Source organism: Punica granatum, chromosome 2 (genome assembly GCF_007655135.1).
Source record: "Punica granatum isolate Tunisia-2019 chromosome 2, ASM765513v2, whole genome shotgun sequence".
Classification (NCBI taxonomy): Eukaryota; Viridiplantae; Streptophyta; class Magnoliopsida; order Myrtales; family Lythraceae; genus Punica; species Punica granatum.
In genome coordinates, this window is record NC_045128.1 from 33,826,956 (window position 1) to 33,842,086 (window position 15,131).

General features: G+C 37.3%; 1 protein-coding gene, 1 long non-coding RNA gene and 1 pseudogene across 2 annotated transcripts; 1 reads left to right on the forward strand and 2 right to left on the reverse strand.

The window, feature by feature from the left end:
• Nucleotides 1–383: 383 nt before the first annotated feature.
• On the reverse strand, nt 384–4,115 carry LOC116197670 (folate-biopterin transporter 1, chloroplastic). Its single transcript, XM_031527865.1, has 9 exons — nt 3,785–4,115; nt 2,817–3,052; nt 2,493–2,557; nt 2,228–2,390; nt 1,949–2,097; nt 1,604–1,858; nt 1,351–1,519; nt 1,168–1,260; nt 384–828 (listed from the first exon to the last, which is right to left on the reverse strand). The coding sequence occupies exons 1-9, from the start codon at nt 4,062–4,064 to the stop codon at nt 526–528; spliced, it is 1,713 nt and encodes a 570-aa protein (XP_031383725.1). The 5' UTR covers nt 4,065–4,115; the 3' UTR covers nt 384–525.
• A 1,741-nt stretch (nt 4,116–5,856) lies between these two features.
• On the reverse strand, nt 5,857–8,131 carry LOC116197102 (annotated as a pseudogene).
• A 62-nt stretch (nt 8,132–8,193) lies between these two features.
• Nucleotides 8,194–12,847, forward strand: LOC116197103. The gene is made up of 2 exons (XR_004154989.1): nt 8,194–8,257; nt 12,618–12,847. It is a non-coding gene; the product is annotated as an uncharacterized LOC116197103 (long non-coding RNA).
• The last annotated feature ends 2,284 nt before the right edge of the window (nt 12,848–15,131 follow it).

Here is a 15,131-nt window from a genome sequence, read left to right on the forward strand (position 1 = left end):
CTTCATTTGGGAGTGCGGTGACCTATTGCAAAAGTGCTTTTTTTAACTAATTACTAAGTAGAAGCAGTGTTTGATTAATTATTTCAATCCATGGTTTAATTGATTTGAGTTGTTAAAAACATGATTTTCTTTAGTATGTTAATAGGCGCTTATAAAAACTCTAATGCTTGTGTTCAATAGGTATTTCAAACATTAAAATTAATTTGAACAATTTCAAATTACCACCTCCTAAACATTTTAACTTATTATGAAATCAATACATATTTTTTAGCAATTATGTTTCAATAATTCTATATTAGAAACAGCAGTCCCAAATCAAGCCTTAACTGATCATGACGTCCTACGTTCGATTCTCTGTCAGTAAAAGTTTCGCATTTGAAAAATGTATCCGGAATATAGTCTGTCTCATTGCATAAATTATTTGGAAAGCAGAACGATTCACAGACATCCTCATATTTACATTCCGACTCCCTGTCCTATCTACCGTCAAGTACAGTATTTAGTCGAAAATGATACATAGATGGCTCAGTTAGACTTCATCTCAATGTCTTCATCCTCACTTGAAGCATCTTCATCCTCGCTATCCTGGGGAAGAAGGCCGAGGAGTGGAAGAGGCAGTAACGAGCTGAGGTTGCAGAGTACAATTAAGAAGGTTAAGTTGTCAAAGGTGTCCTTGGTTACCCCAAACAGCTGTGTGAGCCCAGCCCCGATTAGACCACCAAGGACGCTCCCACCATTGGATATGGACATCAGAGTGGCAAAAAGGGTCGCCTCCATTCCCTCGGGACATAGTCTTGCCGCCAACACAAGCACGGGCATGAAGGAAGCCTACGGCACATTAGACTTGACTGATAAGTGATTTATCAGAATTAATTACAAGCAAAGCGGAAGAAAATGGAATGTCTCAAGTGATTGACAAGTGGTCCTAACTTAAGGATCGGGATTTGGGGCCCATCTCAGTTTCAATTAAACAGCGATGCGTGCAGTTAGAATTAAAGGATGAGGAGGTTTCTGGAGTCAATAATTGACTCGATGCTATTTACAAAGCCCCGGCCTCTCCAAACCATTCTCAATCTCCAATCCCAACTGCACCAAGTCTCAACTGCAGACATCTTTCTATTCATCCGGGGCTGGCATAATGTTATGCATGCAAGATGAGCAAATTACCTGACCAAGAACAGTGATGATCAAGGAATCCCCAATAGCAAACCATTCATCACTTATACCAAACTGTCTGTTTAAGCCAGTCACGAGGAAAACCTGACCCAAAAATAAAGGAACAACACCAAGTTAAAATTAATTTTAAGGTCCACAGTAGGATGTCCGTAGAATATGAGTTCCAATACATACTTGTGTCATCCCGAGAGCTGAACCTATTATGGTCGTTGCAAGAAATATCTTCCGGAGAGGAACTTTCTTCAGGAACCCATTATACAACCCAACACCAAGCAGCGAAGCAATCGAAGTTACGAGCTTCACTCGTCCTAGAAATTCTGCTGTGAAACCAAGTTTGTTGGTTCTGCAGTCCCAGAAAATGTCAAAATGGCAAGTACATCCAAAGGGAAAGAATAAGAGGCTAAAATCAAGAATTTAGAAGCCCTACGTGAAGTAAAACATTGCAGAGTCTGATTGTGGAGTTGCCTGCCAAAGGAAAATGAAGAGTGTGGGGAGAAGCACATTGGGCTGCCTCACAGCACCCCAAAGCTGACTAATGTTCTGTTTTGAGGTCTCGAGAAAACCCGAGCTTGCAAAGAGAAGATTTTGTCCTCTATTGGAACCAATGATAGGTTGTTCTCTTACGAGAACAGCGACGGCAGATGTTATAAGGGGTAACAATGCTGTAAGACCAAACACGAACCTGAGGAAGAAAAACAAAATTAGAAAACTATAAACGATGGAGAGTTCCAGCGAATTAAATTCAAGTTGATAGATGATGACCGCAACCTACCTTACGCCATAAGACTCCACAAGGGAGCCACTAAAATAGGAGCTAACGACACCTCCAAAGGCCGATGAACCCCAACATAGGGATTGAAGGGATCCCGACATGCTCTGTGACTCGCCACGAGCTCGCTCAACAACCATGGAATCTACAACCTATATCATGTGCTTCAGTGTCTAGGACAATCTTCCAGGAATTCAGGGAGGAAAAAATATAATTTGGAGGTATATCCAGATAATTTAAACATTCGAAAGATCTTCATTTAGTAGAACAGCAAACACTCACAACATCTGAAAAGGCAACAGAGAGAGAACCAAGAAGTATGCAGAAAGCTGCACCATACTTGCCGTCAACAAAGGTAGCCATCAAACTCCACGAAAGAGCTCCAAGAAGCCCTGATAAAACCAAGTATGATCTCCTCCGGTAACCAAATAGTGGGACAGAATCACTGCACCGGGCATTCAGTTCAGAGTTCAAACACAAGAATAAATTAAGGTATTGTTCTGAAAGAGCAATAACGAAGACGTGCATAAGAGAAAACAAGCCTCACCTAATAAATCCGTAAAGAGGTTTCACAAGCCACGGCAATGCAGAGAAACCAGATACCACAGCTGTCTAGGGAAACAATTAAGCATCGTCAGCTCTCTAAGATACATAAAGTGTGAGAACTACTTAACTCGGAAAGTAAACTTATATTCACATCCCTCACTGAATATGCTGAGTGATTACAAGAGAAACTATTATTTTGCAACAATTAGAATTGAAATTGCGAGAAAGGGCCCTAACAGTTTCTTCAAACTAAGATGATATAAGGGATGGATCTATCAGTTCTTTAACATTGTGTAAAATGACGAGCATAGATTGACGAGCACACCTCTGCAGGATCTAGATGTAAATCATCTTTCAAGTAAAAGCTGACGGCAAGTCTTGAAAGGCCTAAAACACCTTGAACAAAATAAACCATTGCAACTGCTACATTGTCAGGGGATAAATCAACCCCGAAAAACTTGATTGAACTCATAAGATGTTTCTTCTTGCGGACAGCATTTCTATTTGAATAAGTGGTATCTTGATCATTTGCTGTCGTCAAGGTGTCCCCCTTTCCAGCACCTATATAATAGCAGTATAGCGAACAAGAGAAGCAATGAAACATTATGATCACAATAATTAGAAGGAGATCTCAAAGCAAGAAGGTTTACTTCCGCTTCTTGGTACTGTTATAAGGAAAATCAATTTCCGATATTGAAAACACAATCTTCACCTAATGGTCAGGCTCGTGCATGACTCAACTGAAACTACTATATGTAAAACAAACGCGAAACTATAACTTCCTGTTGATGCATATCATCTCACTTTGTTATTTGCACAAAGATGAATTTTTTGCACTCGAGACATTGTGAATTCAGGCCGAAATGAATCATCCACCCAATTATGAATTACACAATAACAAGCAAATTACAAGTCCCAAAATTTGTGGCATTTAGTTATATGATATCACATTGTATTGCCAATCCTCACTTAACAGACAGGATGAACAATGAACCCGATAAACCATATTTTCCAAACAACAGCCTAATTGACGCAACCAATTCGAGACATCAAAACCAGGAGTAGTCTGGGCACTGCGAAAGACATCCAAGTTGATACCAGAACTACACATACTCGTGGAATGCAATTCCAAGCTAGCCCATGTTTCGATAAAAAGCCATTCCACAAAAGCAAAAGTGCTCAAAATCAGAACTTTCCCACAAAGCCTCAAAAACTACGAAGGCTTAATTTGGTGAGCTGCCACAAATCTCAAGTTTCCAGTCAATATAAATCAGAAAGCATGAGGGAAGTTACCGATTCTAGAATCAAGAAAGGGGTCACTCTCCAAGTCCCCCCGATAAGACGGCGCCGGCATCGAATCGGCGGCCGACATGTCCTGGCGCAGGGGCTCCGGCGGTGTCTTCTTCCGTCGAGCTCTCTTCCGCGCCCCGGCGACGAACTTCGGTTGCCCGTGTCGGATCTGAGAGGTAATGGTGATCGGGGAGAGGGAGGGGAAGGAGAAATTCGGGTTTTGTGAGGGCAATTTCGAGATTAAACTAATTGTTAAAGGAGCCATTACATTACTTCTCTGCATGATTTATGTACGAAGTTCCATAAACTAATCGTTTAGTTCCTCTCCGATGCTCGTGGTCGGAGAAACCAAATGTCGGTTGTGCCCCAGCCGGATGCGATCAGTTCAGCGGCTGGAAGAGGAGCCGACACGTGGGCGGTCATTTCATTGACACCGTGTCACGTTGGCCACCGAAGGCCCGACCCAAGATCAAGTGGGCTTTCTTAATGAAACAACTTATGAGGAGGAGGAGAGGGGCAATTATTTTGGACCTTTCGCATGTATTGTCCAGGAAGAACAGAATTATGACTACATTTAGGTCGAAAGATAAAAATGTCGATAAATACCGTTAGTTTGCATAACATTGCTTCGCGTCATGGAAAAGAAATATTTTGGTAAATTGAGATTTTCACTGTAATTTTTTCTTTCGTATATACCGACGACTAATTGCCAATTAGAGACTAATGGTGAATTATCATACTTGGTGGAGTCATTGGCTAAACCATGGCTTTTGCAATGACTGTTTATTCTCAAGATTTTGCAGTTGTGCCTACTTTGTCCCTTTGTCGCATTTTACAGTCTCTTCCCTATGACAGAAATATTTCTGTAAATTGAGATTCTACTGTGATATTTTCTTTTAAGCTTGCAACTTAGGTCCGTTAAATACTTATATGTTTAAAGATCATAATTGGACAAGTCATCGACTGGATCGCGATTTGCGCCATGCCGCCTTGACTGTACGGCTTCAAGATTTTAGCAATTTGTGCTGACGCGTCCCATTTGTCGCATTCGACCGTTAACTTGTTCAAAATTGGCTCTCGATGCAAGGAAGACTCGTGATGTAAGATTTTCATTATTTTAAGTAAGCTATAGTGAGCCAATTATAGCAATTTCCGGCCCCTAGAGCATAGATCCTATCCTATCCTATAGTAATTTTATCCTCGAGCAAATAATAATAATTCTTATTACTATATTACCCAGTAAAGACTTTCTGCATCTTCTTCTTCTTCTGGGGAAAGGTGAATCAATCATCGACCAACCAAAACTGCTACTCACACAGAGCAGTAGCAGAGGCTATCACCATCTCCATTGATTCCATCTCTGCTCTGCCGCAATAACGTAAAATGTCGCTGTGTGCAGCAGCTTCACACTGATTTTATTTTAATCACAACATAAATGAATGAAAAGTAATTTAATGCTTTCTTTTTTTTCCTTAAAGAATGTTTCAATTTTGGATGTTATGAATGAAGAAAATAAACTATTGAAAGAGTTTTTTTCTCTCGGGTGACTGATCAGGCTCAAATTTGAATTAATCGGGATCTATTTGATTCCATATGCTAGGTGGTTCACATTGGAAACAGGATTTCATATTAATTATTCAATGCACATTGCTTTCAGACATGAGGTAATCAGTTCCATTAAAATAATTGCTTCAGCCCAAATAATTTTATTGCTAAAATACATGAGGTGGGTAATCCATGATTGCCCGGATCAATTAAACAATTGAGATTTAGATTCCATTTAGCTCATAATTTACATGATTTGATCGTGACCTTTAACAATTTAGCTGCTCCCCTTGAATCGGTTCGGTCGCGACAATTCTGTGACTAAAGAATCATTATTGTGACAAGGTAAGCCATGTCGAACAGTCGCTGGATCACTGACCCGGTCATTCATATAGCTCTGCAAATGAATCACTGCTGCTTAGATTGATATGTACGTGTTATGTTCTTTACAGTCCAGTTGATATATAGCTGAGCGCTCGATTAGTAGAGTTATCCATCGGAACGAGAGAGAAAGAGACGGGAAAGAGCAGTTTTAGTGTAATGATGATGATTCATCTTGGAACAAAACGTAATGTACATGAGAGGATGGCTCCTATCTCTTCATTAACATCAATAATTGCACCAGGGGAGCTGAAATACAGTTGGATATGATATGGTGAGAGAGATACACTTCTATCTCTGCAAAAATTTTGATCAGTGAAGGTGCGTTTCGGTAGCTACGATTGTCGAGCACATATCTTATGATCGGGTTCATAAAGAGTACAATAAGATTGGGCTGATTTATGATTGCATATCAATATGTTATCGGGAATTTGGATGAGTAGCAGAGTTCATCGAGGTCTGGTCTTTCCATGCCTCTCTTCCAGCAGCATCTCCTGGTACCGGCATTCACCGCTGCAGAATGCTATCTCCCCCCTGAAAGGACCGAAACCAGGACCATTACCTGATAGGTAGAGCCAAATTTGCGAAATCACATTAATATGCCCAGAAGCAGATAAGATCTACTTCAAAATTGTCATGGAAATAAAACTTTGCAGAAAATTTGTTCGAACGAATTCGGTCCAATTAAAGCTGAAATGTCAGATTCATCGAGTGATTGTATAATCGAATTTGATGGAGATTTCGACGTGGCATGGCAGGAAAAATGTGAACTCACCTATACATGTAAATGTCACTTCCAGGTCCAAGATTTTTCTTGCAGGTGTGACAGAAGCTAAGGAAACTGTCTGATGGGGTCGAAGGAGAACTGAACTGATCGTCAATCGAGAAACCTTTCTCAGTGGATGAAGCAGGAGACAGCCCTCCTTCTCCACAGCAGCTCTCAACTATGCAGTCACCAAATATGTGAACGGTTTTCGGGTTTGGCCCATAGGAGATCACACAAGTGTAGTCCTCCGACGATTCCATCTCAGTGATCTCACTCGCCGAGAGAGGTCGAGGAGAATTTGCAGCCACTTTGGGAGGGCTGGACGCAGATTGCTTCACCAGGGACGGTGATAGCGACTGGGAGTTTCGAGTTTTAATACCAAACTCGGAAGGGGACCTCGGGGAATAATCGGAAGCAGGGGAGAGAGCAGAGGGAGGCAGGGGAGGGACTTGGATCCTGAGCTGAGAACCAAACAGCACCATTTTGGAGGGCTTTGAATCATTCTGTTCCTCATCCTTGAGTACTTCGACTAGCCCGAGACTGCCGATGACTACCATCTTGTTCTCGGGCTCCGGGGTCCTCGGGGTGCTCGCCTCGGACCAAAACGAGGTCAACCCAGAGAATGGCTTGGAATCGAGAGTCGAGGTCGGGCTAATGACTGGTTCGGCCTCGGGTGATGGGTTGGAGGCAGTGAACAATCTCGGCAAGCTGAAGAAAGGCGAACTGGGCCTTCTGGGTTTCTCCACCGGAGAAGGTAGAGAGCCGTGCTCCGCTGCCATCGATCAAAGCTTTCGGCGAATCGGATCGTTTGGGATCTTCCAAAAACACTCAACCTATCAACTGCAAAGTAAGTAAATTCATCAGTCCACCGACACTATCATCAGAATTATCAGCAGTAGAGCCAAATTTGACTGATTGGGTACCTGTTAAGATCTGAGTCTGGAACCATAAATAGCCAAAGATTCCAACTTGATTCAACCCTGATATGAACAAGATCCACCTTATGCTCCAATAATAGAAAAAAAATCCTGATTTTTATTCTTTCCTCTCCACAAGATTTGTGTCAGGGAATAATGAAGGATAACAAAAGCTTTTGAGAGCTCAGTGCAGTTTATAAAAAAACACAGCCACTTGGCTTCCTCCCGGAAAAGGATTCCATGGGGATCCAATCCAATCCTATCCCTCTAACTCTCCCCGCTACAACTCCGTGGCCTCCATTCCTGGAAATAATCCAACGATGAAAACGAAATATCGGAACGACACGAGGCTTTCGGTTCTCGTGGTCAGGACACGAGGATTTGTAGAAAACGGACAAGGGAAGAATGGGTACGGGTCAATTGTCACGAAGAAAGGTTCAAGCTTTGGAACCGGACAACAAGACCCACAAACCAAAAGGAGCCCCCACCAAGAAAGCAAATGCACGACAGACACCCTTTCTCTCGCAGAGGCTAATATCAGACTTTCTTTTCACAGTCGCCGGTCAGAAAACTGCCATTGGAGTGGAGGGAGGAGGGAGGAGGGAGGAGGGAGTGAGGGAGTGAGGGGAGGTATTGCAGGTATTATAAAAAGGGGATTGGAATGGAATCAGTGGGCAGTGGGCAATGAATGAATGAATGGACTGATGAACAGAAAGAGAGAGAGAGAGAGATTGGGCACTGTTGTGGGGATGGGGGGGGGGGGGGGGGGGGGGGGGGGGGGGGGGGGGGGGGGGGGGGGGGGGGGAAGGGGAGGTTTCTATTGCTGACTCCATTCCATTCAGGCACACTGCTCTGCCATTGAAAAAGGTACAGGGACCTCTCCCTCCCTCCATTATTAACTTACTCCATCTCTCTCTCTCTCTCTCTCTCTCCCCCTCATTCACTTTCTATTCCTAAGATTTGCAAATTAGCAGTTAATGGCTGCCTCTATAATGCAGCTCTATAGTAGGATGTTCATTAGACCGGCAGTGCTAGCAACGCAAAATCCAGTGAATTTTGTGATCGTGTTTAAGGAAACTCGAGGATAATTTTCTTCAGGACAAATCGGTTTCTGGATTATCATGGGTATTATCCGAGCGAAAACGAGAACTTTCCCAGTTATTTTGGAAAGTTTACTTTATTTAGTTACATTCCATGGTAATTTATCTGTCATATTTATCGATCCCTGACAAGAGGAATTGATTATTAACGATAAATTTTTGTTCAAATTTTTTGCGATTATATTATGGTTCATTAGGGACATGAAAAGAGGAAATATAAGGGTATAAAAGTTTGAAAGGGGGAATTTAAATCCTAATACAATTTGTTCCGAGTCGAGGTCAAGTGTTATTATACTATACCGTCTTTCTCCCTTTCCCGAATAACTTTGAGATGCAACGTAATTAACTTGTCGGAAAGTGACATGGCTGGCTCAGGCTAAGCTTGAGTGTTGTAATAATTTTTATTGGCGTGTGGTCGGTTTTCCAATTTATGCCATGAATCATCATTCAGGTCCATAACACAGTACCTGTGGGACCTCTCTCATTTGGCTAGTCGCCATAGATGGGATGGGACATTGAATAATTTGTGCATATGCCCCCAAAAAAATATGGCCTCTTACCAACATAGTAATGTAATAAAATGTCGGGTTCGAAATTATACCAGTAGCCTGTACAAATCATGACGTTGAAAAAGAAAAAAAATTATTTAGGAAGGCTAAGTGCATAGTTTGGGCTGCGGAGTGACAAAATGATAATACAAAATTTTTGGAAATTTTTTGCTAGTTATTTGAAAATTTCAGAAGACAAACTTCAAAGCATTTCTTTCTTATCGAAAGTTTGGATGGGGATCCAATATTTTATTTTATTTTTGGATAAGTAATATTAATCATTTCACAATATATATGATGTGGAATTTTCATAAACAATTGTTTATAAAATTTCAAAAAACATGGGCATTACTTTATATTTTCTCAACCTCAATGACCTTTCACCAAAAAAAAAAAGAAAAAGAGAAAAAGAAAATCTCAATGACCAAAGTGATAACTAAGTTTTTCTTTATTTTTTAAATTCTTTATCAGAATGTGATAGCTGAGCTGAACTTTCACATTTCTAATTCAAGATTTCCACTTATAAATTATATTAAGACTTGGAGAATTGCCCCGTGCATGCACGGGTTGAGTCATTAGTTATATGCATATTGGTGTTCAAGTATTTACATTAAAGTTTTAGATATATGTATATAGGAAAAGTTCATCACAAAATTTTTAGCTAAAACTTGTTTTTTTTTCTATATTAATTCCTTTTGGCCTACATAAATCTTTGTCGTCCAGTGCTATATATATAAGTATATCACAACTCCTAAATTGTAGTCAATATATATTTACATTGAAAAATATTTAGAAACTAACGAAATATTAGAGTCTATGAGAGGAAATAATAGATCATTACTTTATTATATTGGATTAATGCATGTACAACATTATATATTTTTTAATCTCGGTAATTCACTAAAGAACTTTTTTTAACATATTAGTATATTTAGATTGCTTCGTTTGATATAACTAATTACGTAGAATAAGAGACAAATGGATTTTCTTTAATTGATAATAAAAATTTATGAAATGCGATGCATATATAAGAGACAATCACAATATTTTATGTAGCCAGTCAATTTATTCTTTTAATAATACATGGCCAAACTTTAAAATGTTATTAGTTAGAATTCAGTAATTATAGAGTTTGATTTCTCTACCTGGACAGTTAGTTTTACATTTTCCACCCGATTTTATCCCACATATATAAGAGTTACTATTGATTTCTTATTTATTATAGATAACGCACTTTACATAGATGATTGAAGTCTAACCCTAGTTTAGGAGGAAAACATAATAGAATTTTGTATGTTTTGTTGTCTTAGAATTTACTTTCTCTTAAATCGTTGCTTTCAGTACTTGTGCAAATAGTATGAATGTGCTAATAATAGGGTTTGGTTTCTCCTTTGGAGTCTCTTTATTAATTAATTGATTGCACCAATGGAAGTTATAACAAAATAAAATAGAAAATCAATTGAGAATTAACAATCAAATTAATGATGAAAACAATATCAAAGTAAAAGACAAAAGTTTTTCTTAAGATGTGAAAATAATACCCGTAAAGAGTAGTGAGTACGGTTTCAATGAACTAATAAAAGTTTGACGGAGAAATTTTTACGAAATATTTGAATTTTCCTTTTTCTTTTCAAAATTATATGTCATTCATTTTGTAATAATTACAATAATAAAATAATTTTATTTTCTAATTAAAAATAAATAAGATAGTAAAATAACACATTAAACTTAAAAACAAAAACAAAATCTCTATTTCGATTTTTTCCTAATAAAACAAAACATAGTAAATAAGAAACTTGCTTTTATCTATTCTAAAAATTGCAGAATACATATAATATAATAAATTAAATTATTAAAATAAAATGAAATAAAGTAGACTTGTACGAATATAAAATAATTGAAACTCTCCCTATAAATGTCCAAAACTTTATAAGTTTATACTATTATTAGATAGATAGATAGTTATTAGATTAGATAGGAAAGGTTATGATAACAATAATAATTAAGAACATTAGCCGAAGCCGCTGCAAACGAGAGCCCCGAGTCGGCTCGAAGATCAGCGTCAGCTGGGCTCAGGAGAAGATTCCAGATTCTAGAAGTCAGAACGGGACGACCCTCGGCCTAAAGGAGAGACTGTGTGGGGGCCCCACGGAACTCTTTTTCGGAAATTTTGAGAGACGAGGGAAGTGCTTCACGGGACCGTCCTGTTGTCAGAGCCGTTTCCTTTCCCCATCATCATCATCATCATCATTCCCCGCTATTTTTATCCGGGCCCACTGGACTCCAGTTATTGAGCCTGATTCCTGGTCCCCCAGGGCCCACCAGCCAGCTCGGGCCCACCCATCATTGTCTACTATCAAACTATTTATTAGACCACTCACACAGGATTTGCTCTGTTGGGGCCTCGCTGCTTGTGGGTCCTTCTCTTTGGCCTTTTCAAAGATTTTACCCAATCATTTTGATATCCTCAAAAACGTCCTTCAAGTTCATGCATGTTTTCATATCTATCTTTCATGTGCCATTGTTCATGCTGAAAAAAATCCTAAATAATTAATTCTCGGGCAGATATATAATAATATAACTGGAAAAAAGTGACCGTAAACTCTCTTTTTTCCCTTCTTCTTTTTTTTTGCCTCTTTATTCATTTTATTGAATGCTCTACATAAAGATATAGTAAAAGTTGTTGCAAAGGCAATCTTACTCTGTATTATACTATAAATATTTCTTAATTTTAATATTAATATTGATTGAGGGGTAAAGTATTAATTTATTATATCTTACTTTGTTGGAAAGGAGATTTGAAGACAACCATTTTTAGTTAATTAAAAAACTGTTTTTTAAAAAAAAATTCGATATTTAACTATGATGATTTATTATATGATAATTTCTAGAAAGTTCATAATGTTCATCATGCCTGCAAAGAATTTTATTATAGATGTGACTTGAGGTTTGCTATAAAATTCAAAGTTTAGGAGACATAGCATATTCTAGTGAATGAATTGCCTCTTACAAGTCATTATTGACAGGGAGTTTCGTATTTTAAATGAATAATATATTGCAAAATAAAGTGAACAATCATTTTCTCTATTTCTGTAATATACATATATAAGTAAAGATTAATTCTTATGCAAATTGAAATTGTACATAAACTTTCTTTTAAGTCCAAAATTTGAGATCAATTCGGTGTTGTATAATAAATTGTATTTACTAATAATAATATATTAATTTCTCCATATAAGGCGGTCTTCGAGATGCAGAGAACTGTGAGATATATGACAAATTAAATTTTTGAGGTTTTCTTCAAATCGTTTTTATCATAATTTGAGAGGTAGAAGTTTGATAGTTTTGTTGGTTTGTTCACTTCTGACATTCGAGAAGTTTCTCCTTTGAATTCAATTTGTGATCTTGAGATGAATGGGCATTTTGACAGTGGTAGATTTTACGGTCTTAAAATAAAGTAAAAGTTGCTCTCAGAGAGTTTTGTTTGTATATGTGATTCAACCGTCCAATTGGATTTGAATTTTTTTTTTATTTGTTTGATGCACCAATGATGACTTCACTCTTGTTATTGCTGATGAGGTTGTGTGGCGGAGATTCTTCAAGCAAGTCAAAAATTAAAATCAAGGGGGAAGCATACCGCAAGTTGGATGGGACGTGGATACTGTAAATTCATGAATCAAGATATAGACATTATCTTTAAGGCATGTTTTAATTGTTGAATGAATTCAATTCCATGTGATTTGGAACAAGAGCCTGTAAGTCAGGTATGTAATTACGCGTCTATTTTCACTCTTTACATATTCTATACATTACTTGGGTGGATGTGTTCAACACGTCAAAACTGTTTAAGTGAAATGAATTAATGAGTAACCGATTAGGGATGATTATAGCATCATTCCTTGTGAAGGATCATAACCCAAATAATTAAACTACATTTGTGCATCGTCCAAATTATTTAATTTTTTGACATGGAAGTATTTTATAGTTTTGGAGGTAATTGACAAATTCAATTCTGTTTCGTGGCTATCTATATATTAGTTACTAGTCCATGAGATTACTTAGGCTAAGATTGAACATCTATTAGGACTTAGTTTTATACCGAGAGAATCAAATAAATTCACGGGTTTAATCTAATTTGGTGTTATATGTGAATATGCTGGAATTCTTATTAATATATATATATATATATATATATTGAAAAAGTAGGGTGATATGTTATACATATATCCTTAGCATACGTGAGTTTGTGAATTGCATTATATTTCATCTCATCAGAGTTTTTTGGATTTATTGATATTGAGATTTTAAGATGAGTAATTATATAGAAATTGTTAGTGTAATTCTCTACAGAGGAAAAAATATCTCAGTGCTATAAGTAATACATTGATCTTACTTTTGAACAAAGTGTTTTTACAGTAACATGATAATTCATGAGGATACTTTAAAGATGTACTAATGTGTATGGTTGTATATCATTGCAATTATCGAGTTCACTGGGACTTACTCTTAAATAAGAACTTTATGGCTTCATATTTTTGGGAATAATATTGACATTAACCATTTTAGTGTGCATCATGATGATTATTTTTCTTGGAGAAAGAGTTATTTGGCAGTTAGAGATTTAAAGAGAAACAAGAAAATAGCGAAGATGAGAAATCGCTTGAGAAGCCTAATTTAGTCAGAATTTCACATGGCGAAAAGGTAAAAAGATGGAGCAATGTCTTCGTGAGATCATTCCATGAGAAGGCACGTACATAATTGAGACTAAAAATGAGTCTAGTGAGACAAACATACTCACATGTGATAAAGCATATAAGTAATACTCCACGATATATGTTTGTTAATCCTCCTATAAGGAGAATTATAAAATCGTGAGAGGTATAGGATTATTACGGATTATATAAAAAGTCTGAGTGAATTCTACCCCTTTACATCGATGCCACTAAATGGGATAATTGACTCCTTGAACGGAAATCAAGTTCTGAGAGTTCAAGTCCTCTTCACTATGGATTATACATGAAATGTAATACGCATTTACATTTTCAGTGCATTATGAATTGTGAGAAATAGTATGAGGTAATTTCCAAAAGTTCCTATCTAGTTTAATGCGTCGAATTTCTTCAACGAGAAAGGTTGGACATTTGTCCTTAACAGTCTCATAGTTTTTATAGTAGAGTGTTAAAGCGGTTGTGAACACTCTAAATGAAACTGCCTATGCAAATATGAAAGCGGGAGGTTGCTTTCTACATATTTTTTGGTAAATCTTGGAGTACTTGCAAGACTAGGATAGCGCAAGGCCGTACTAAATTGGCGTTGCCTATAGTGAACTAGAACTGATATATAGTGGGAACTAAATTCTTTGAATTTATGTTCTAACTTGCGGTTCAAGCCCTAGGCCACCGTCAGATTATGCACTTTACCATAACCCAACTATTTTATTTTCTTTATATTAATTTGTGTTTATATTATTATTAGTAAATAAGAGGGGGATTGTTGTATAATAAATTGTATTTACTAATAATAATATATTAATTGATTTGTTAATAAATTACAAATTGTTCTTTCTTATTTATATGTGTTGAATTAGCCATTTACTTGCTCTTTATTTCTTGGTCAATTTCAAATTTAAGATCGGTATTTAATTCTTAGACTTTTGACCGTTGCAGTGCCAAATTCAATTGGTAATTTAATTCAATTGAATTTCATTACCGTGACCCTTGTTTGATATATATATATATATATATATATATAAGGACGAGTGCTTATATTTTGAGCGTGTGAGAAATCTATTATATGATTGAGCATAATAGAAAAAGAAATATATATTCTCCACTCTATCTGCGTATCGTTTATACCCACATACCAAAGGAAATAGATTTACCTATTTGATATTCTATTCTTCGGGTTGGGTTTTAGTGAGGGGTGTCGTGTTTACAGTCACGACTACTCTTCGTGGGCATTGTATCCCGGGGTTGGATAATTCCGTTGAAATAGCGCTGTAATATTATGGGAAATTATCTATCCTTAAGAGAGTTTTCTAGAAAGGTTTTGTCCACTAATCGTTTTCAATTATTTGTGTTTTCCGTTAAATTA